The sequence below is a fragment of the Salmo salar genome, chromosome 14 (genome assembly GCF_965601325.2).
Source record: "Salmo salar chromosome 14, fSalSal1, whole genome shotgun sequence".
NCBI classification, from domain to species: domain Eukaryota; kingdom Metazoa; phylum Chordata; class Actinopteri; order Salmoniformes; family Salmonidae; genus Salmo; species Salmo salar.
In genome coordinates, this window is record NC_138304.1 from 40255896 (window position 1) to 40280406 (window position 24511).

At 44.8% G+C, this 24511-nt stretch overlaps 1 protein-coding gene across 4 annotated transcripts in view; it reads left to right on the plus strand.

Annotated features, from left to right (window-relative positions):
- The first annotated feature begins 375 nt into the window (after nucleotides 1–375).
- Nucleotides 376–24511, plus strand: part of LOC106569513 (receptor-type tyrosine-protein phosphatase S) — a 122364-nt gene continuing 98228 nt past the window's right edge. For 3 of the 4 annotated variants that reach the window (XM_014140944.3, XM_082960970.1, XM_014140943.3), the window contains exons 1-5: nucleotides 378–715; nucleotides 12064–12141; nucleotides 17673–17880; nucleotides 21082–21227; nucleotides 24243–24384. In XM_014140944.3, the coding sequence (XP_013996419.2) occupies nucleotides 17742–17880; nucleotides 21082–21227; nucleotides 24243–24384 (427 nt within the window). In that variant the 5' untranslated portion in view covers nucleotides 378–715; nucleotides 12064–12141; nucleotides 17673–17741. Of the gene's footprint in view, nucleotides 716–12063; nucleotides 12142–17672; nucleotides 17881–21081; nucleotides 21228–24242; nucleotides 24385–24511 lie in introns of all 4 variants that reach the window. The other variant, XM_014140942.3, reaches the window with a different exon arrangement.

Genomic DNA, 24511 nt, shown 5'->3' on the forward strand with positions numbered 1-24511 from the left:
CTTTAACAAACAACGACCTGGGGATGATGTGCAGTGGGGAGGCAATTTAAATGTACGCTACTCATATGTAACCCTAATGATTCTGATAAGTTGTGAATGAGTCTGATAATTAGTTCTGAATATCTCCCTTCTTCTTATCCATATCTGTCCATGACATGCGGAGCCCATTTTAACATAAGTGATACAGTAGACATGATAGCCCAGTAACAGCAGACGTCTCTTTAGTACCAGTCAGCGGTCCACTGAGACGACAGAAAAGGTTTGGAAGACTAGGAAGAGGGATGCGGTTGCTATTGGAGATCTTGACTGCATGACGTCATGGGAGGGCGTCCTGGGAGGGACCTAATAGTGTGTGAGAGAGCGAGCGAGAGAGAGGGGGAAGAGAGAAAGGATAGATAGATAGATGGAGGGAGGGGGAAAAGATATTGAGGAGTAAGACGGGTAGTATCATTGACATCAACCAGCAGTGTTTAAAGCTACCCGACCGGAGATGGTCCCCCGACACACGAGCGCAGAGTAGCGGTCCTGTAGGGTTTCTGAGAAGCGAGAGGAAGCTTGCGTTCCCTGCGGAAAAGTAAAACCTTTCTGAGGAGCTCAGCTGTCAAATGGGATTATTATTTCTATCCGGGGTTCAAGGGAAACTGCCATCTGAAAGTCCATCCACATGAATTTATCCGACCAAAAAGAAGACGGAACATTCACTTTCCCTATTAAGGTAAATATAAATAGATTTAAAAAAGAGGTTGTTTTGCAATATGCACGAGTAATTAATACATGTTCTTTATTTATTATTGAGCACCGCGCCCTGATCGTTAATTCACACCTCGACCGGCTGTTTGGCTGTTGTTCTATATTAGACATAAGTTATGGGTACATTTTGATATCTCTTTCGAACACCCTTGTTTGGTGTTGTTTTTGGTTACTTGTGACTTTGAATGCAACTGGGTGAGCTTGGGTTTTCTGATTGAGAATAATATAATATGCCGGTTGTCGTCGGCGGTACCCTGCCCTCTTGCCACCCAGCTTCTCGCCTTCTCCTCATCACAGAGGCTTCATGAGCGACCCCTCTCTAGCTGGCAAGTAGCGACATGTCGCCCCTTTGTTCCTCTTTAGTTTGTTGCGTCGGTCATCATGGAAGAGTGACCAATTTTCTGTATTCTTTATTTTATTGTTATTAACTAATTTAAGCCTATATTATAGGTCCGGGTTTTCTCCACTGTAGGCTATAGGCCTTTATCGAGGGTCGACCATCCAATTGCCATAAATCGGGCGATGTCATGACACCAGGTGGCGAGGCGGATGGACCGTTTAGAGACTACTCTACAGACCATGGAGTCGCTTCGTCTTTTAGGAACCTGCTTCTCCCTTTAGCATTGTTGCAAAAAACATTAAATATTCATTATGTTTTACCCATTTGTTAATATTATGTGTTGACGCATTTAAAACCCTATAAAACCAAATTAAATGCCAGCACCCTTTCAGGAACCATCTAGGCTACAGAAATGTTTTGCTGGTTTTGATTTACCTTGACACATTTTCTCAGGGTTTGTTTGCTTAGACAAAACCAAGCACACGTTTAATACATTCATTAACCACCATGCTTTTCTTGTTGTTTTAATTGCTTATTTCACCATACAGACAGGCCTTCTGGCAGCAGTTTGAATAGATCAGATCCGAGTGGAGGCCTAATTGTTTTGTTTGTGTATTTCTCTCAACACAGATGCTCTCTCCATCCCCTGGGAGGCATCATGTGTAGGCTGGTGTTCATTCCAACCAATTGCCACATCCCTAATTGCTTCAAATCACACCCATGCACCCATTCATATTTCATGAGTTTATCAGTCATTTAAAACTGATAGATATTTACTAAACATTTATACCTGGCTAATGAGACCACTATGACCAGCCAGAGTAGGGCCTTCTTTTCTCTCTTCCCCCAAAGGTTAAGACAAATCTCAGCCACATGAAGTTAACCCACTGGGCACAGACGTCAGTTCACAACATCTATTCCACGTCGTTCAACATCATTTCATTGAAATGATTTGGAAACAACCATGATTCAACCAATGTGTGTCCAGTGTTAACCTACTCAGACAGATACAGGGTCGACTGCTACACGCAGCTGGTGAAACCAGGGTTTCTGTGTAGGCCTGGGTCTTGGACTGGGTCTGAAGAACTTGGGTCTGGTTCCCGGTGGACCTCAGACAGTATAACATATTCACCAATCCTGTGCAAGAAACCTGAGAAGCAACACACTATACCAAGCAGGCAGAATTGGATTTGAATCAAAAGAAAAAATCAATTCCCAATTTTAGTTTTCTCTCAATCAGTTGTCTTCACAACAGGCTTCAATCTTTTGTTCATTTCCACGTCAGCTGCTCTATCAGATTAGCATCAAAAGCATGCCAACGTTGACGTGACGAGTGAGCCCTGTGGGAAAGCTTTGATTTCTGGTCTTGCTGCTGTGTTTTTCCAGATGCTGGCAGGCAGTATTGATTCAAACACAGCAGAACAAACTGTTCTATTTATGTTCTTCCTCTCCATGTTGTCTTTCAGTCCTGTGGGCTGTTGCTGGTCAGTAAGAGCCCTGTTAGCCAATGCCCTGGTTATCTGCAATCCTAGGCCTTGTGCATCTTAGCAGCACCAATGTGAGGGGACGTGAGTCAAGACACTATAATAGGAGGATACTTGTCTGTTGTGCAGTTTATTTAGAGGATCATCCAGAGGACTCTCATTGCAGCTTTCAAGATTGAGCGATCCTGCCCTTGGTAAGCATACCACATTGACCACTGCCATGTGAGTTTGTAGATTTGTTTCCAGGTGAAACCAACGACTGCCTGATATCCCTAGAGTAAAGAGTGGAAGTGCTAGTCATTTGCATACTCAGAACATCTGTACCAGTGGAGGCTGCTGAGAGGAGGACAGCTCATAGTAATGTCTGGAAGAGTAAATGGAATGGCATCAAACGCATAGAAACCATTACCACGAGCCTGTCCTCCCCAATTAAAGTACCACCAACCTCCTGTGATCTGTACTTCCATCCCAAACATGGATGTAGCATTTACTGGCATAACTTTTTCCACATCTCCACAGGACCGGCCTGGTAGCTGAGAGGAGAAGAGAGGAGAACCACATACAGTACCAGTCAAAAGTTTGGACACACCTACTGATTCAAAGGTTTTTCTTTATTTTTACTATTTTCTACATTGTAGATTAATAGTAAAGACATCAAAACTATGAAATAACACATGGAATCATGTACTAACCAAAAAAGTGTTAAATAAATCAAAATATATTTTAGGTTCTTCAAAGTATGGAAATGCATTCCAGGTGACTACATCATGAAGCTGGTTGAGAGAATGCCAAGAGTGTGCAAAGCTGTCATCAAGGCAAAGGGTGGCTACTTTGAAAAATCTCAAATATAAAATATATTTTGATTTGTTTAACACTTTTTTGGTTACTGCATGATTCCATGTGTTATTTCATAGTTTTGATGTCTTCACTATTATTCTACAATGTAGAAAATAGTAAAAATAAAGACAAACCCTTGTCCAAACTTTGGACTGGTACTGTATATAATAGATATATGTATAAAATAATAATAATATAAAGTAATATAATATAAAGCTGTGAGATGGGTTGTGGTTTGACTGATGCCTTTCTCTAGATGAATCAGAGATTGTGATGTGTCAGCACGAATGAAAAATTCACACTTCTTCGCTCTACTTCTCCTCTACCTCTCTCTCCTATTTCTCTCCCTCCTCTCTACCTTTCTGTCTGCTTTCTACCTCTTTTTCTCCTGTCTCCTCTCCTTTCTGTGCTCTCCTGTTCTTTTCCTCTCTCCTCTCCTCTCCTCTTTCTATCTCTTCCATTTCCTCTCTCTCCTTTTGTCTCTTCCCTCCCTCTCCTCTTCCTCTGTCCCCTCTCTCCCTCTCCTCTCCATTCTACTGTCTCCCAATCTCCTCCGTCTCCCCATCTCCTCTCCAATACATTTAGTCCATTAGGCTCCATTATGCTATTTTTTTTGCATTATTCTCTTCCTGTTCTCAGATCTTCATTCTAGCTCTGTAGATGACAAGGCAAAGTAGATGTTAATGTGTTGATTTGCAGCCCAATAGGAAATCCTCTGAAGTTGAAGTAGTAAAGAGGCTGGCTGAGGTGCTGTTGCTGCTATGTCCCTGAGTGACAGCAGTTATAAAGGATGGGGGAGATTGAATAACAAGATGGCTGACATGATAGAAACTGGCAAACTGGCTCATCAGACCTGGAATGAAGGCTGAGGTAGGCAAGTTGTGGAATGGTCTGGAATGTTTAGTTGTAGAATGCTGTAGAATGTGTGTGTAGTTTTGGGAAAAGAAGGTTTTGGACAAGAGCATAAGCTTCCTTGGTTTTGGGCTATAGATAAGGCTATTTTCGTTGTAGAAAGAAAATAAAATTGTCTTTGTGATTGAGAATCCTTTTTGGCTCGAGTAAGGCTAGTAAAGTCATTCATGTCTCCTGGATGGCTGGCGAGAAAGAGAAAATGAATCAGTGTATCCAGACATTAATGACTTTTGTTGAAGTCTGTCCATGTTAATGCTTTGACCTCGACTGTATCACTATCAGATATGGGCTATGGCTACTGCTGTCTGTCTGTACATTACTATTTCATATTTCATATCCCTGTTGGGCTGGGCAGACCGTGCACAGACCGTGCACAGACCTTTCAGGGAGCAGGTGCTCAAAATGTAAATTTGACGTCATCACGATGACTTGGGTGTAGTGGGTTCAGAACAACAACAAAAACTGTATAGAAAAAAAACAATGAAACCACGACACAAAGGGCATTTGGCGAGTGGGAGGGCAAGGGGACAGGTGCTCGGGCACAGGTAGACCCTATCTGTACACTTGCCTGCTGGGCAGATTTCAATTATGACTCTATTTGCATAGCATCACCTCTCACGACTCCAGAAGGTCAGCGGGATAGCGATCATTTGGGGACTGCAGGTGTGGCGGGGGAGTGTGATGTGTGTGTGATGTGTGTGTGTGTGTGTGTGTGTGTCTGTGTCTGAGAGACCAAGGGTACGTAGCTTTCTCACTCATCAAGACACTGTGTTCAAATCTAGGCCTCAAAGGGATGAAATTAGTTGTAAACAAGGTGATGGATGGTTGGCTGTGTTTCTGACATGTTGTATCATAACAAGACAGTGTGATAACATCCCATTATTCAGTCTGGTGGTAGATTAGTTGGTACGGCTGGATGAGATGTCTGGCTATTGTGAAGATGGGGGGGGCGATTTGTCAGTCTGTTATCTTTGGCAACTCTTTAATTTGTCACAGACACACACTTGCCCACAAGCCCGCACGGACACGCACACATCCACGCATGCGCAAATGGCCGCTAGGACAAACACACACCAACTCACACACAGCACAGACACACATACGCACAAACACAAACTTGCACAGCCACAAGGGCACACGCTAACACTTTCTCCGTATCCCTCTTAGTGACAGGCATGGCAGCACCATGGAGGACAATCTCTGTTTTTCTACTCCATTACTTTGGCTTTCAATTCCATTCACATCTTTATTGTCCCTCAAGGCGAAACTCATTTGGCGTCACAAATCTCATCTCCATCAGGAGCCAATGCAATGAATGGCTTGTTACCAGTAGAATTGCTCAAGATGGCTACACTGGAAGACAGTCCCATGCATTTATCCTCTGTGTGGAGTTGGAATTAGAATTCATCTTGATAATGTTGGAATGCTCGTATTCATCATTGTATTATTGTCATATTATTGTCATATCTGTTGGCAGACATGAAAAAGGTTTAGCAGCACATACATTTCTTGCCCTCCTCTCCTGAGGATTAAAGGTTGCTGTTTTGGGGGGGGGGGGGGGGGGGGGTTCTCCAGAGAGAAATTATGTTAGCCTGGGTGCCAGTCTGTTTCTGCTTTAGCGACGATAGCGACATCATTTGCAAAAGCACAAACAGGTCTGGGACCAGCCTACAATGGCATCAGTGTGGTTCTTTATTTTTGCGAGGCCATGTAGCCAGTAGCACCAGAGGTAATTAGATCTCAGAGGAGAGGACAGGGTCATGTGACCAGGCCTAGCCCGGTGTCACCATGCCAGTGTGTGTACTCAGGAGGGACAGAACTGGATAAAAATACAAATGTTATCCCGAGGAATGATTACACAGAATGGGGACGACTAAGGTTTTACAATTAGAAGAATCTAAATCTAGCCTGCAGGATCCCGACAGCAGAGGCCAAAAACACTAATGAATGAATTAGGCTGCTGCCAACACATTGCATATAAAATATGTATTGATGATATGCTTACTTACAGATTACATACAGTACATTGAGAATAAGTATTCCAGGCATCACTTTATCAATAGATAGATGGATTATTATATTCCTATGGTTGTTTCAAGCACATCACAGGACATACCGTCAGCTGAACGGTATTACAGTGCCTGTCTGATGAATGACTTTTCCTCTTCCTGAAGAGCTAGAGATGTGTCTTACTAATGACATAAAAGTAAATCATGATGACGAAGACGAAGGTTGTCTCTGTTGTCAGGGAACTTCTATCACTCTTTCTTCTCCTCCTCCAGAAGCTGCTTCACTAATTGGCTGCTGTTGCTCCCGTCAGGCAGCAGCGTCTCAGGTTTCACTATGTGGCTCGCTTGATTGGCTTTTAATCGTTCATTTGCTCAGGGAGGAGAGGAGAGGAGAGGAGAGGAGAGGAGAGGAGAGGAGAGGAGAGGAGAGGAGAGGAGAGGAGAGGAGAGGAGAGGAGAGGAGAGAGGAGGGCTGACAGAGAGGAGAATGTATAACCATATTAGAGACACATATTTCCCTCAGATTACAGACCCACAAAGAATTAAAAAACAAACCCAGTTTTGATAAACTTCTATATCTACTGGGTGAAATACCACAGTGTGCCATCATAGCAGCAAGATTTGTGACCACAAGAAAAGGGCAACCAGTGAAGAACAAACACCATTGTAAATACAGCCCATGTTTGTTTATTTATTTTCCCTTTTGTACTTTATCTATTTGCACATCATTACAACACTGTATATAGACATAATATTGATTGATGTACATTGATGTAGATAGAACATACAGTTTGTACTGTAGCTACTGCATCCAGTTTGGATGGAGTTTTCTGGCAGTAAAAATAGGTTTTATTGTCACGTACACCAGATAAGTGCAGTAAAATGTGTTGTTTTACAGGGTGAGCCATAGTATTACAGCACCCCTGAAGCAAATTAGGGTTAAGTGCCTTGCTCAAGGGCGCTTCAACACATTTCCCCCCTTGTCGGCTATGGTTTTCAAACCAGCGACCTTTCAGCTACTGGCCCAACACTCTAACCGCTAGGCTACCTGCCGCCCATACAGGTGTACATGTACCTGCCGCCCATACAGGTGTACGTGTACCTGCCGCCCATGCAGGTGTACGTGTACCTGCCGCCCATGCATGTGTACGTGTACCTGCCGCCCATGCAGGTGTACGTGTACCTGCCGCCCATGCAGGTGTACGTGTACCTGCCGCCCATGCAGGTGTAAGTGTACCTGCCGCCCATGCAGGTGTACGTGTACCTGCCGCCCATGCAGGTGTACGTGTACCTGCCGCCCATGCAGGTGTACGTGTACCTGCCGCCCATGCAGGTGTACGTGTACCTGCCGCCCATGGATAAGGGTTTGTGGCAGGCTCATATATGCTAATTGAGCAGTGAATTGACAAGGTCTCAGCCATCAGGCTGCTTAATGAACCAATGAACAGAGAGACAGACCAAGGGCCTGTTTTAATGATAGAGACAGCAGGGATGTGGATGTTGACAGGTCTGAAGTGTTCCTCTGGTTGTCGGTGGGGAGATTTCTCTCTGTTAAAACTGTTTATCCCAGAGAAAGTGATGTTTAGTCTGAGGAATTAGCATCATCTCTCTCTGTCAGTGAGAATGTATTTTAGTGTGGGTGTGTGTGTTTGCAGTGTGTGAATGAACGTGTGTGAAGGCTGTGATAATGATTCTTGTCCATATACAGCTTTTTATGATCAGAGACGCTTTACAAGTATTAACATGTCAGCTATATGAAAGTGAGCATGTTGAATACAGCAATGATTCCCTGTCCTTTTTGTTGTGAGGCCCAGCTAAGGCTAATAGGTGTCAAGCCAACAGCAGTGTTTTGAAAAAAAGAAAGACAAAAAAAAGTCTTTGTTTTATTATATTTTTTACCAAGGACCAACTAATCCCGTCTTGAGCCTTGCCCTCAAAAGCACCAGCTGCTTACCTTGGGATCATTTTGAGTACAAATCTTGTCCCAGTCATCATGAAATCTCTCCTCCTAACAGCATCTTCCCTCTTCACTTTAACTACAACAGATAAAAGAGATGCAAAACCTAAGTTACCATGGCAACAAAGCTCACCATCGTATCCTGGACAAATCCATTTGATTTGAAAGTCATATTTATCCAATCTGCATTATGCTACAGTCTACCATAAGGCCGCCAATTCAATTGAACAGCCACACTGTGGTTTTAACTATTCTGCATAGGCCTGGTTGCCTGTAAGTAAATGTTTCCCTTCCTTCTTAACCAATTTTGTAATCCGGCCTATATGTACTTTAATACCATTTGGTGCTATGTTTCCTGCGTTTTAAAAGCCAGTCCATCTGTTGGCTCCATCTGAGGGCACATACTGTACAGTCAGTGAGCAGATGCCAGTAGTTCCTCTGTGTCTGTCCTTGAAACCCCTTTTAGCTGAGTAGGCAGTAGGCTTACTGTACGGGACAGTACACCACCGCTTTGGAGATATTAATGTGACCACAACGCTGCACTAAGCACTTGACTTCACCACCAATGTGAATCAGGTTGGTTAAACCCTTTGGTGCAGTCAGTGTGGGATGTTTGGGTTGGATAAGGACAAGGTCCTCTGTAGCTCAGTTGGTAGAGCATGGCGCTTGCAATGCCAGGCTAGTAGGTTTGATTCCTGGGACCACCCAGATGTTAAATGTGTGCATGCATGACTAAATGGCATGAATCATGCTTTCATTGATCAATGAGACGACTGGTGCAGTTGCTAGGAGTACTGTATATCTTCAGAATGCAGCCAAGAAAGTAGAGTTTTTGTCCACATAGCTACAGCCACTGCTGAGCTCAAACTCAGGCAGGGAGGTCTTCAGGCTCCTGCTATGGGGACTTAAGTGGTCGAGAGGAAATCGAATACTGAGATTAGTTGAAGGAAAACAAAGTGTATGCCATACACGGCTGCACGCACCCACACCACACACACTCAGGAAGCTTAACACACAGTCTTTCTAAGCCCTTCAGTGCCCATTCCTCCTCTCCAAACCCCAGAGAGAAACGATCACTAAATGCTGCATCAACTACAAGCCAAGCATAAGCTCCCTACGGTTCGAAGGGAATACATTTTTTTAAAAATATATATTCATTCTCGGAAGTGTGATTTAAGGATCACTCATCCTGGCTCGCAGCTTAACATGAGTAAATGGGTTAATCTCTTGATGGCTTCTGGTTTGGGAATGTTTGAGCTTGATAACGTTCCTTATTCCCAAATATTCCTTCCTGTAGGAACTGGTATTAAATCTGTTTGATACAGTTCTGTACTTGTATGTAGGGCTAGTATGTTATTGCTAGTGGGAATAGCTAATACTGGGAATTTCTAAATACTGCTATATAACTCAGGAACATTAATATTGAAGTTTTGTTAAGGGACCCTGGTCTGTATCTTTGTTGGTATGCAGTGGAGTGAACAGTGCTCCTGCTAGGAGACTGACGGCTAGGAGACTGGCGGCTAGGAGACTGACGGTTATGTAGTCTTGTCAGGAAGGGCTTGGATGGCTTGTGAAGTGGGAATCACAGGAACACAAAGACAGCAGCTCCCCTGCACAAAATGTAACCGAGGCTGACGCAGCATCCGCCTGCGGTAAGACGTGCCTCATCCCTGGCTGCTACTCTCTCTCTCTCTGTGTGTGTGTGTGTGTGTGTGTGTGTGTGTGTGTGTGTGTGTGTGTGTGTGTGTGTGTGTGTGTGTGTGTGTGTGTGTGTGTGTGTGTGTGTGTGTGTGTGTGTGTGTGTGTGTGTGTGTGTGTGTGTGTGTGTGTGAGAGAGAGAGGTTGAGAGTGAGTGTCGGTCGAACCCCATGATGCTTTGCCATCTGCCGTGTGTGTGTGTGGTGTGTGTGTGTGTGTGTGTGTGTGTGTGTGTGTGTGTGTGTGTGTGTGTGTGTGTGTGTGTGTGTGTACGTGCATGTGTGAATGACTATCTCTTTGCCAACAGGGTCTAGGGTCTAGATGCTCCAGAAGCCTCTCCCTGGCCTTACTGCAGCTCCGTCTCTATACCACACCACAGGAGCTTCTCTAGCCCAAAAATACAAATTTTCTGGGCTGAAAAGGATTGCAACTGTATGGAACTATACATGCGTGTGTATATGAATAGATTCACAATGTGTATACATATTACAGTAGGAAGCAAAGCCCCCTCCAACAGTTTGTGTGTCCTTGTGCATGTGTACTACAGTGTGTGTGTGATTTTGTGTAGTCTGATTACTATCACTAAACTCATGTCTGTTCACCTGTATTGGTCTGAAGACACTCCTCATCAGTCTGTTCACCTGTATTGGTCTGAAGACACTCCTCATCACTCTGTTCACCTGTATTGGTCTGAAGACACTCCTCATCAGTCTGTTCACCTGTATTGGTCTGAAGACACTCCTCATCACTCTGTTCACCTGTATTGGTCTGAAGACACTCCTCATCACTCTGTTCACCTGTATTGGTCTGAAGACACTCCTCATCACTCTGTTCACCTGTATTGGTCTGAAGACACTCCTCATCACTCTGTTCACCTGTATTGGTCTGAAGACACTCCTCATCACTCTGTTCACCTGTATTGGTCTGAAGACACTCCTCATCACTCTGTTCACCTGTATTGGTCTGAAGACACTCCTCATCACTCTGTTTACCTGTATTGGTCTGAAGACACTCCTCATCAGTCTGTTCACCTGTATTGGTCTGAAGACACTCCTCATCACTCTGTTTACCTGTATTGGTCTGAAGACACTCCTCATCAGTCTGTTCACCTGTATTGGTCTAAAGACACTCCTCATCACTCTGTTCACCTGTATTGGTCTGAAGACACTCCTCATCAGTCTGTTCACCTGTATTGGTCTGAAGACACTCCTCATCACTCTGTTCACCTGTATTGGTCTGAAGACACTCCTCATCACTCTGTTCACCTGTATTGGTCTGAAGACACTCCTCATCACTCTGTTCACCTGTATTGGTCTGAAGACACTCCTCATCACTCTGTTCACCTGTATTGGTCTGAAGACACTCCTCATCACTCTGTTCACCTGTATTGGTCTGAAGACACTCCTCATCAGTCTGTTCACCTGTATTGGTCTGAAGACACTCCTCATCACTCTGTTCACCTGTATTGGTCTGAAGACACTCCTCATCACTCTGTTCACCTGTATTGGTCTGAAGACACTCCTCCTGGTTGCTCACCTGTAGCTACTAACTGCTGTAGCTAGCTATCTCCCAGCTACTGCATGGCCGTAAACCTACCCAAAGAAACAGATCCTGCCTGTGATCTCACGTCTCACTGGCTGCTTTGTTGTCATGGAGACAGGGCCCGTAGAGACTGCCTCAGCCCGACTGTGGTGCAAGGCATGCTGGGTAAGAGGAAGGGGTGGGGTACAGGGGAGGGTGAGGTGATAAAAACCAAACAGTGGAACAGGAAAGTGATGCTTAGGATTATAATAGAGACATTACTATGAATTACCCTTAATTTGCTGTTAGATTCCTTACGAGGTATCTTGCAAACTGAAAATAACTTAGCCTTGAACAGGGTGGGGCTCACAGAAAGGCTGTGTGTGTGTGTGTGTGGTGTGTGTGTGTGTGTGTGTGTGTGTGTGTGTGTGTGTGTGTGTGTGTGTGTGTGTGTGTGTGTGTGTGTGTGTGTGTGTGTGTGTGTGTGTGTCGTTATGAGGTCACACATACCCTCAGGTATTGTTAACTCATCTCCTCCTTCCTGTGTTGTTGCAGGTCCACTGGATGGTCACACTGAGGATTCCACAGAGCAGGCCATGATGCCTCAGCCAGGGCTGTAGGGAACACCCAGAGGTAAGGACACACACACACGGCCCTGATGCATGGTACTGCTGATGTAGTATATGCTGTGTACAGTACAGTAATATCTACATACTTAGCTGGAGAATAAGTTAAAGGGATACTAATGAGGCCCTTTATCCACTTCCCAAGAATCAGAAACTTGTGGATACCATTTGTATGTTTCTGTGTCCAGTATGAAGGAAGTTTTAACATTGGCTTGTGAAACTACCTCTAACTAGTGTTAGTGCAATGACTGGAAGTCTATGGGCATCTGCTAGCACGAGCAGAAAGCATGAAAGCATCTGCTAGCATGAGCAGAAAGCATGAAAGCATCTGCTAGCATGAGCAGAAAGCATGAAAGCATCTGCTAGCATGAGCAGATACCCATAGACTTCCAGTCATTGCACTAATGTTAGTTAGTAATTGCGGTAGCACAACTTAGCAACTTCCTTCAAACTGCACGCAGAGACATACAAATGGTATCCACAAGTTCAACTGACTCTGGGGAAGTGGAAAAGTGCATCATTGCCAAAATCCTTCAAAGGAACGTGTGCCAGGGTTGAGCATGAAAGCACAGAGGCAAATATGCCATTCTGACTGCCAGCCAACAGGGTCAATGCAGTGGGAGTAGAGATGGGTTTTAGAGGATTAACAAGTGTTAGGACAGATCCTGGCAAGGCCTGCAGTACAGTAGCTAGGACTGTTTCTCCATTCACAGATAGACTTACTGTAAGCCCCTTTGTTTAACTGTGTTAGTGGACGACAGTCGGGCAGCTGTTGCAGCTGTGGAACGGGTCGTGGTGAAAGAGAAGGATCAAGGATTTAGATAGCAGGTTAACTACAAGATGGAGAGACAGGGGACAGGGAAGGATCACGGGTTTAGATAGCAGGTTAATTACAAGATGGAGAGACAGGGGACAGGGAAGGATCACAGGTTTAGATAGCAGGTTAATTACAAGATGGAGAGACAGGGGACAGGGAAGGATCACGGGTTTAGATAGCAGGTTAACTACAAGATGGAGAGACAGGGGACAGGGAAGGATCACGGGTTTAGATAGCAGGTTAATTACAAGATGGAGAGACAGGGGACAGGGAAGGATCACGGGTTTAGATAGCAGGTTAACTACAAGATGGAGAGACAGGGGACAGGGAAGGATCACAGGTTTAGATAGCAGGTTAACTACAAGATGGAGAGACAGGGGACAGGGAAGGATCACGGGTTTAGATAGCAGGTTAACTACAAGATGGAGAGACGGGACAGGGAAGGATCACGGGTTTAGATAGCAGGTTAACTACAAGATGGAGAGACAGGGGACAGGGAAGGATCACAGGTTTAGATAGCAGGTTAACTACAAGATGGAGAGACAGGGGACAGGGAAGGTTCACGGGTTTAGATAGCAGGTTAACTACAAGATGGAGAGACAGGGGACAGGGAAGGATCACGGGTTTAGATAGCAGGTTAATTACAAGATGGAGAGACAGGGGACAGGGAAGGATCACGGGTTTAGATAGCAGGTTAACTACAAGATGGAGAGACAGGGGACAGGGAAGGATCACGGGTTTAGATAGCAGGTTAATTACAAGATGGAGAGACAGGGGACAGGGAAGGATCACGGGTTTAGATAGCAGGTTAATTACAAGATGGAGAGACAGGGGACAGGGAAGGATCACGGGTTTAGATAGCAGGTTAATTACAAGATGGAGAGACAGGGGACAGGGAAGGATCATGGGTTTAGATAGCAGGTTAACTACAAGATGGAGAGACAGGGGACAGGGAAGGATCACGGGTTTAGATAGCAGGTTAACTACAAGATGGAGAGACAGGGGACAGGGAAGGATCACGGGTTTAGATAGCAGGTTAACTACAAGATGGAGAGACAGGGGACAGGGAAGGATCACGGGTTTAGATAGCAGGTTAACTACAAGATGGAGAGACAGGGGACAGGGAAGGATCACGGGTTTAGATAGCAGGTTAACTACAAGATGGAGAGACAGGGGACAGGGAAGGATCACGGGTTTAGATAGCAGGTTAACTACAAGATGGAGAGACAGGGGACAGGGAAGGCGGAGCTAAGGATGATGAGATGTGGTGAGACAGGGAGAGATGGGACAGAGAGATAGAGATGGGACATGTAGACAGGGGGCAGAGAGACAGATATACAGGGGACAGGGAGACGAGACGAAAGACAGGAAACAGAGAGACAGGAGAAAGAGAGACAGGGGACAGAGATACTGGGGAGATGGAGGACAGAGAGACAGAGGGCAGAGAAATGGGACAGAGAGACAGGAGACATAGAGACAGGAGACATAGAGACAGAGGACAGAGAGACAGGAGACAGAGATACTGGGAAGACAGACGACAGAGAGACAAGGTACAGAAAGTAAGGAGACATAGAGACAGGGGACAGAGGGACAGATATACAGGGGATAGGGAGACAAGGAGACGAAAGACAGGAGAAAGAGAGACAGGAGACAGAGAGACAGGAGACAGAGAGACAGGAGACAGAGAGACAGGAGACAGAGATACTGGGGAGACAGACGACAGAGAGACAGAGAGACAAGGTACAGACAGTAAGGAGACAGAGAGACAGGAGACATAGAGACAGGAGACATAGAGACAGGGGACAGAGAGACAGAGAGACAGAGAGACAAGGTACAGACAGTAAGGAGACAGAGAGACAGGAGACATAGAGACGGGACAGAGAGAAAGGAGACAGAGATACTGGGAAGACAGATAGACAGAGAGACAAGGTACAGACAGTAAAGAGACATAGAGACAGGGGACAGAGAGACAGATATACAGGGGATAGGGAGACAAGGAGACGAAAGACAGGAGAAAGAGAGATGGGACAGAGAGACAGGAGACAGAGAGACAGACAGAGAGACAGGAGACAGAGATACTGGGGAGATGGAGGACAGAGAGACAGGAGACATAGAGACAGGAGACATAGAGACAGAGAGACAGGGGACAGAGAGACAGGGGACAGAGATACTGGGAAGACAGAGAGACAGAGAGACAAGGTACAGACAGTAAGGAGACAAGAGACAGAGATACTGGGGAGATGGAGGACAGAGAGACAAGGGACAGAGAGACAGGAGACATAGAGACATGAGACAGAGAGACAGAGAGACAAGGTACAGACAGTAAGGAGACAGAGACAGGAGACAGAGACAGGGGACAGAGAGACAGAGAGACAAGGTACAGACAGTAAGGAGACAGAGAGACAGGAGACAGAGAGACAGGGGACAGAGAGACAGAGAGACAAGGTACAGACAGTAAGGAGACAGAGAGACAGGAGACAGAGAGACAGGGGACAGAGAGACAGAGAGACAAGGTACAGACAGTAAGGAGACAGAGAGACAAGGTACAGACAGTAAGGAGACTGAGAGACAAGGTACAGACAGTAAGGAGACTGAGAGACAGGAGACAGAGAGACAGAAAGTTAGAAGGGTGAAGGGATATAGGAGGAGACGGTATGAGACGAGAGAAGGGTAGACCAGAACAGGGGCTTGATTAGAGTGACTCAAGATGTAATTAGATCAGGACCAATTCGCAATAGTGGGAAAGAAGTCATTCCAAAATGAATTTATTTCCTCAGAAATTTCTCTAACCCTTTTACCATGCTACCGTGCAGAACCAGCCCAGTTTCTGCCAGTCAAGCAGTTCAACACAGGACCCACATTGACGAGGACATGAGGCATATATCTGCTCCTTATCATCCCCTGCATCATGCTGATGATGCTCGCCAATAAATTGAGTTTCTTTAAGAGGAGAATTCATTGCGCTGCTGGAATGGTACTTGAATGAGCTCTGATTAGGTTGCAGCTATTAGGTTATTGAATTGAAAAGTAAATCCTGAAAGCTTTTCTATTCCATATCTATTAGGAAGTGCTCTCAGAGCCTAGATAAGAGAGAGAGGGAAGAAGGGAAGTAGCGCTTCATGAAATATATGTCAGATGGACAGATCCGTTTATAGACTAGTTATATTTAGAGCTCAAACAGGGTTATAGAGCCAGATGCTAATTATTTTGAATGTGTCATTAGCCCGTCAGTCTGATAAGAGCTGGATAATTCCATATACATATTAATATGGAACACTCCTCCAGAATGGTAGGAAGTCTCTGTATTAGGATCACAGTCAATCCTTTCACTGGATGTGGAAAACTGTTGATAACTTTGGGAAGTGTAGGACGTGTGTGTGTGTGTGTGTGTGTGTGTGTGTGTGTGTGTGTGTGTGTGTGTGTGTGTGTGTGTGTGTGTGTGTGTGTGTGTGTGTGTGTGTGTGTGTGTGTGTGTGTGTGTGTGTGTGTGTGTGTTCCTCTAATCATCTGTATGTGTCTGTCTCTCTCTGTCTCTCTGTATGTCTCTCTGTTTGTGTTCCTCTAATCATCTGTATGTGTCTGTCTCTCTCTGTCTCTCTCTGTCTCTCTGTGTCTCTCTCTGTATGTCTCTCTGTGTGTGTTCCTCTAATCATCTGTATGTGTCTGTCTCTCTCTGTCTCTCTGTATATCTCTCTGTGTGTGTTCGTCTAATCATCTGTATGTGTCTGTCTCTCTCTGTCTCTCTGTGTCTCTCTCTGTGTGACTCTCTGTGTGTCTCTCTCTGTGTGTTCCATCAGTTCTGAACAGGGAAAAATGTGAGTATGCTGTCGTGCAGATAAGGAATGAGGGAGGGATAGATGTGACCAGAGGAGTTATTGACTCCTGGGCAGGGAGCTTCTGCAGAGCTGGGCTGAATCTCTCATGTCAGGGCTGAAACACCCCAGCTCAGAGGAGTCAGGTCCAATCCCCCTGGCTGGACTAGGATTACCCACAGGACATCTATTATAGCGGGGCTTTACCATCTAACATAATGGACACTCTTATTGAATATTGCATGGTGCCAGGATGGCCAAACACACCTTCTGCTTTAATATCCTCTTTGACTGAGTGTTTCCCTATTAGGGGCACAGAGGTTTTATGAATGTGTGTACCACAGGAGGTTGGTGGCAGCTTCATTGGGGAGGACGGGCTTGTGGTAATAGCTGGAGCGGAATCAGTGGAATGGTATCAAATACACCAAACACTTTCCATCCTCTCCGTTCCAACCATTATTATGAGCTGTCCTCCCCTCAGCAGCCTCCACTGCTGTGTACACCTTTTATGTTTATGTGGCCAGTGGAGGGAAACTGTTCCAGTAGAAAGGCTATTACAGCAGTGGCTGAAGAGGCTGAATTTGTCTGTACTGGGATAGTAACATACAGAACAATAATATTTGGAATGGCATCAAACACATGGAAACCGTGTGTTTGATGTATTTGATACCATTCCACCAATTCCGCACCAGCCATTACCATGAGCCTGTCCTCCCCAATTAAGGTTACAGCAGCCTCCTGTGCTGTATACACATGCAGTTCTTGCTTGACCTTTAAAGGGTTTTTCATTCAACTGACCTAGTCTGCTTTCATCATCGGCTATGTTAATTGTTCTTCAAAAGTATGTTTTCTCCCTCATATGTATTTGAACATATTTGTTTATATTTGTTTGTTTGTTTGTTTATTCAGAGTGCCAAGCCCTGCTGTGGGAAGTTTCCCCCCCATCCCCCACCTCCATCCCCTATCGCAGGAGGTACCATGGTTCCCCCCAAGCCAGGTGGAACCGTAGCCCAGTCCAGGGCGACTCGTCCTGGGTATGGACTCTGCTTCTATCACCCCTGTCTGCTGCTGCCACTGCTGGTGCTCACATCCCTGCCCAACGTCTCTGAGGCGGTGGGTAAGTAACACACTACAGATATACTGTATGTTAGTTCATGTGTCTGTCCATCGGTATGATGTTTGTTGAGATATTTATGTGTAGGTTTGTCAGTTTGTCTAAATGGCTGTCCGTGCCTCTACTGTATCTATCTCTCTATATCTTTGTTCTCTCTCTTTATCTCCCTCATTCTCTACCTCCCTCTTTCTCCTTCTCTGCTGACTGACAGCTGTGACAGTGAGTTGTGTTGGTCAGCGCTAGCTGCAGTGAGTGGTGACGTGGTGTTGGGGTGAAGGTGCACAGATGACCATCTGCCTGTCTACCTGTCTATTTTTGCAGTGATAGGTGTTTAACAAGATCTGTAATGCACTGATAAACAGTGAACACACGTCAGCACATACTCTATCTTCACCTTTATCAAAGCATCATGTCTTCATATGTCTGGTCTTATGGATCTTAAATGAGACAGGGGAACATAGAACACATCTCATTTTATGGAAGTGTTAACGGAAGTCATATATATATATGGCTCGTGATAAAGGTGAAGATAGAGTATGTGTATGGTATATATATATACAGTACCAGTCAAAGTTTGGACACCTACTCATTCAAGGGTTTTTGTAGGTATATATATTTCTTTACATATTTTAATGTAATATTTCCCCCTCACTCTACCACCCCTGCCCTAATTGGAGTAAGCTAATGGACAACGACACTTAGGCTTCTACTTCCAGCTTATACATACTATATCCATTTTACAGACATCTAGAGGTGTTACCTTATTTACTTCAGTCAACACTTCTAGCAGTGTTGCTCTGTGACTCGAAGAAGATAGCGGCCCAAATAACAGCCCCAAAATAGCAGTCCTATTTCTAACTCTTATGGAGCGCCTATGTTAATATTTGTTTTGGTTTGTATACTTAATTGTTATGGCTAGGACTATGACTTTTCCGTGACCGTGTAACCTCACCAGGAACAACCCTGGGACATAGTTATAGGCTACTTCTGTAATTGGCATGGATTTACAGTGGAATGGTTTGATCTGGTCAGACTTGTCCAGACAGGTCTAATTTCCTGCATGCAGCCGTAGAGGGGGTGATTATAATATTATAACACGCATCTGCTACCTACTGACGCATATCTCCACATTACCCCTACCTATCATTGCTATTAGATAATCATAGCCTTGTGGTGTTTCATTACGATAGGCCAGAGATATTAGAGTCTATCATTATATCCTGCTGTCAGCCAGGGAGTGAAGGAGTGACGGCTACTCGGCTCGCTGCTTGTAAAGGGACAGACAACCTTCTTGAGTGTCCTCATAGAATTCAATAGCATTCAAAGGAAAATCAGTGGTGCAACTGGTTCTGTATGTCTGGGTTTATTATAGATCCATCGAACCGGAACCGAAGGCTCAAACTTGGTTCAGAATGCAGCCAGAGGCCAGTATTGGTCATAGAAATAGAATTGGTTCTGGTTTGCAGTGGCAGTAACACACCAGTAATCACCTCTTCGAAAGTGCAAAAACGTAAACCGATGTTGAATATGAATTCAACCCCCTTACACAGCTCCGCAAAGTAGTGCAACACTTCACAACTAACAGTGTATGGTGCCGTATATGGTTGAAAGGCTACAGAAATACACAGTTTTTTTAGACAAGGTATTGTTGAGGTTTCTGGGTTTCTGCTCAGGCACTTTACCTCGCAGCTCAGAGGTAGGCTGGCTGCTGTGTGACTGTTACTCACTGAAGTGTGAAGTTAGCTGCAGAGGGAGGAAAGCCATAGTGCTTTTCTGTCTGTCAGTGATTTGGGGGGGATGATGGTGTGGTTTCTTCAGCTGCTCTTTCTCTCTAGAGTAGAACCAAATCAGCATAGCAAGACCTGGCCCAGTGATGGAGAGAGGGAGGAGGGAGAGAGGGAGGAGGGAGAGAGGGAGGGAGGTTGCCATGGTGAGGGTTAGGCCGGCTTTACCCTGATGGATAGAACGTATTCTGCAGCTGAGGAGGAGTTAAGCTGGCTGCCATGGTAACAGTCCACAGAAACAGAGAGACAGAACTCTGTGTGTGTGAGAGAGAGAAGATGAACATTTATGAAGTAGCTTGACAAGATTGGATTTTTTGCACAATGGAGATGTATGGATTCTGTGCCTGAAATTGATTTCTATTTGCCGTTTCTAATAAGCATACAGTATAGAGAAAAGGAAATTGTTTTTTGCTCCCAGAGAAACAGACAGCAGCTGATATGTTTGATAAGTTGGAGCTATCTGAATGTTTCTTAGGCAATATAACATTTTATAATATAATACTTTATAAGAAGGAGCTTCAAGTTAAAGAGATACTGTATATAGTGTTAAAGAGATACTATATATAGTGTTAAAGAGATACTGTATATAGTATGAATGAAATGCATAATGTATGCAATCTCTAAATCCTTGCTCTCAAAATTGTATTTTTTTGTAACTGGCAGATACATCCCCCCACATTGTTTTTCTGAACTGAGAATTAGAATAGTAGAATACACAAGGTGCACAAGGGCAACAACATGTTGCTTAAGGCCTCCAAAAGGCTAGGGCCGGCTCTGACTGCATGTATGGGTATGGATGTGGGTAGGCACTATGCAGACCCACCTGCCACTGCGGCCCCTCATGATGAGTTTTTTTGTGGCTACCACCCCATCAAAGTTGCCCATCCCTGCATTAAAGCCAATTATCTCCTGTGAATTTCCGCGACCCCTTTTAATACCCCCGGCATACTACCCACCCATGTGTTCTAACAATCTGTGCTGCATAGTGGAGTAGCATGCCCCGGGGTAGTGAAAAAACCTGCTCCTGTGAAGATGAAGCACATATTTTATTGATGACACACAGGAAGTCCTTGGTAATGTCCTCTAAATGGTAGCCAGGAAGTGGACTGTACTTAGCAGCCAATCACCAAGTCCATCACGACACAGTGATGTCATGTCAATCTCTTCCTGTCCACGGCTTTGGACTTGTTGGCATCTCTTCAGTGAGAGCTGTCTGTCTTTGGGGACGCCCTGTCATGATTTATGTATAGTGCACAGGGAAAGTATTAAGTAGCATCATTCTAATAATGTATAATATCTCTCTCTCTGTCCCTCTGTCCCTCTGTCTACTGTTTGTTGTCTGAGCTGTATTGTCTTGGACTCCTGGCTGCAGAATTTCCATACAAGGAAAGTAAAGTTTTAATTTAATTGTCTATCTCAGCGGCACCCAAGTTCACCAAGATCCCCGGGGACCAGATCGGGGTATCGGGGGGTGTGGCCTCATTTGTGTGCCAGGCGTCAGGTGACCCCAAACCCATGGTCAACTGGAACAAGAAGGGCAAGAAGGTCAACTCCCAACGCATAGAGGTGAGTTAACGCTATACTCCCAACGCATAGAGGTGAGTTAACGCTATACTCCCAACGCATAGAGGTGAGTTAACGCTATACTCACAACGCATAGAGGTGAGTTAACGCTATACTCCCAACGCATAGAGGTGAGTTAACGCTATACTCCCAACGCATAGAGGTGAGTTAACGCTATACTCCCAACGCATAGAGGTGAGTTAACGCTATACTCCCAACCCATAGAGGTGAGTTAACGCTATACTCCCAACGCATAGAGGTGAGTTAACGCTATACTCCCAACGCATAGAGGTGAGTTAACGCTATACTCCCAACGCATAGAGGTGAGTTAACGCTATACTCCCAACGCATAGAGGTGAGTTAACGCTATACTCCCAACGCATAGAGGTGAGTTAACGCTATACTCCCAACGCATAGAGGTGAGTTAACGCTATACTCCCAACGCATAGAGGTGAGTTAACACTATACTCCCAACACATAGAGGTGAGTTAACCTCTATGGGCTAGGTGGGACGCTTGCGTCCCACCTACTCAACAGCCAGTTGAATCCTGTGGCGCGTTATTCAAATACCTTAGATATGCTATTACTTCAATTTTTCAAAAATATGACTATTTTACACCATTTTAAAGATAAGACTCTCGTTAATCTAACCACACTGTCCGATTTCAAAAAGGCTTTACACCGAAAGCAAAACATTAGATTATGTCAGCAGAGTACCCAGCCAGAAATAATCAGACACCCATTTTTCAAGCTAGCATATAATGTCACATAAACCCAAACCACAGCTAAATGTAGCACTAACCTTTGATGATCTTCATCAGATGACAACCCTAGGACATTATGTTATACAATACATGCATGTTTTGTTCAATCAAGTTCATATTTATATAAAAAAACAGCTTTTTACATTAGCATGTGACTAGCATGTGACTAGCATTCCCACCGAACACTGCCGGTGAATTTACTAAATTACTCACGATAAACGTTCACAAAAAGCATAACAATTATTTTAAGAATTATAGATACAGAACTCCTCTATGCACTCGATATGTCCGATTTTAAAATAGCTTTTAAAATAGTTTTGGCCTGCCATATGAGTTCTGTTATACTCACAGACACCATTCAAACAGTTTTAGAAACTTTAGGGTGTTTTCTATCCAAAGCCAATAATTATATGCATATTCTAGTTACTGGGCAGGAGTAGTAACCAGATTAAATCGGGTACGTTTTTTATCCAGCCGTGTCAATACTGCCCCCTAGCCCTAACAGGTTAACACTATACTCCCAACGCATAGAGCTGAGTTAACACTATACTCCCAACGCATAGAGCTGAGTTAACACTATACTCCCAACGCATAGAGCTGAGTTAACACTATACTCCCAACACATAGAGCTGAGTTAACACTATACTCCCAACGCATAGAGCTGAGTTAACACTATACTCCCAACGCATAGAGCTGAGTTAACACTATACTCCCAATGCATAGAGCTGAGTTAACACTATACTCCCAACACATAGAGCTGAGTTAACACTATACTCCCAACATATAGAGGTGAGTTAATTAACACTATACTCCAACTTGAGTTAACACTATACTCCCAACACATGTAAGTGAGCTCACTCTACTCTACAGATCATATTAGCAGTGGTGTAAAGTACTGAAGTAAAAATACTTTAAAGTGCTACTTAAGTAGTTTTTGTGGTATCTGTACTTTACTATTCATATATATTTTACCCCTTTTTCTCCCCAATTGGTAGTTACAGTCTTGTCTCATCGCTGCAACTCCCGTACGGACTCGGGCGAAGCGAAGGTCGAGATCCGTCCGAAACACAACCCAGCCAAGCCGCACTGCTCGCTTAACCCAGAAGCCAGCCGCACCAATGTGTCGGAGGAAACACCGTACACCTGGCGACCGTGTCAGCGTGCATTGCACCCGGCCCACCACAGGAGTCGCTAGAGCGCGACAAGAACATACTTGTCTCCGCTAACCCGGACGATGCTGGGTCAATTGTGCGCCACCCCATGGGTCTCCCAGTCATGGCCGGCTGTGACAGAGCCTGGACTCGAACCAGGATCTCTAGTGGCACAGCTATTGCTGCAATGCAGTGTCTTAGACCACTGTACCACTTGTGAGGCCCTACTATTTATATTTTTGACAATTTTTACTTTTACTCCACTCCATTCCTTACTCCATACATTTTCCCTGACACCCAAAAGTACTCATTACATTTTGAATGCTTAGCAGGATACGAAAATTGTCTAATTCACGCACTTATCAAGAGAACAACCCTGGTCATCCCTACAAGGAAACCATGCCGTCTGGGTTGCTTAATATAAGGAATTTGAAATGAATTATACTTTTGCTTTTGAAACTTACGTAATTTTTAAAACCAAATACTTTTAGACTTTTACTCAACTGGACCAGCTCTTCTCTGCTGGTTCTCCCCCTGAATACTAGCTATTTCCTTTGGTTCCCAATTCTCCTTCTTGGTCCTTTGTGGTCGTGCCTGGTTAATCACCTGGTTTCTGGCTCTTCCTGGTTCTATCTACTAGTTTCTCTTTCCTCTTTTTTTCCTCCTCATTCCAAACGTTTCCTAACTGTTACTCTACTGGCTGTTTCCTGACTGGTTTCCTATTGGCTGTTTCCTGACTGGTTCTCTATTGGCTGTTTCCTGACTGGTTCTCTATTGGCTGTTTCCTGACTGGTTCTCTACTGGTTGTTTCCTGACTGGTTCTCTACTGGCTGTATCCTGACTGGTTCTCTACTGGCTGTATCCTGACTGGTTCTCTACTGGCTGTTTCCTGACTGGTTCTCTACTGGCTGTTTCCTGACTGGTTCTCTACTGGCTGTATCCTGACTGGTTCTCTACTGGCTGTATCCTGACTGGTTCTCTACTGGCTGTATCCTGACTGGTTCTCTATTGGCTGGTTCCTGACTGGTTCTCTACTGGCTGGTTCCTGACTGGTTCTCTACTGGCTGTTTCCTGACTGTTCCCTATCTCTTCCTCTCTCCTAGACGATAGAGTTTGATGATGGAGCGGGGGCTGTACTGAGGATCCAGCCTCTCAGGGCCCCCCGAGATGAGAATGTCTATGAGTGTGTGGCCCGCAACAGTGAGGGAGATGTGGCCACCACTGCCAAGCTGGCCATCATACGGGGTGAGTGTGTGTGAGTGTGTGTGGATGTGTGACTGAGATCCTCTTCTTCATGATCATCTCCATTTTAAGCACACACATCTTGCACACACACACAGCTGCCCACGGTCTCGCCCTTCGTTCCCTTCAC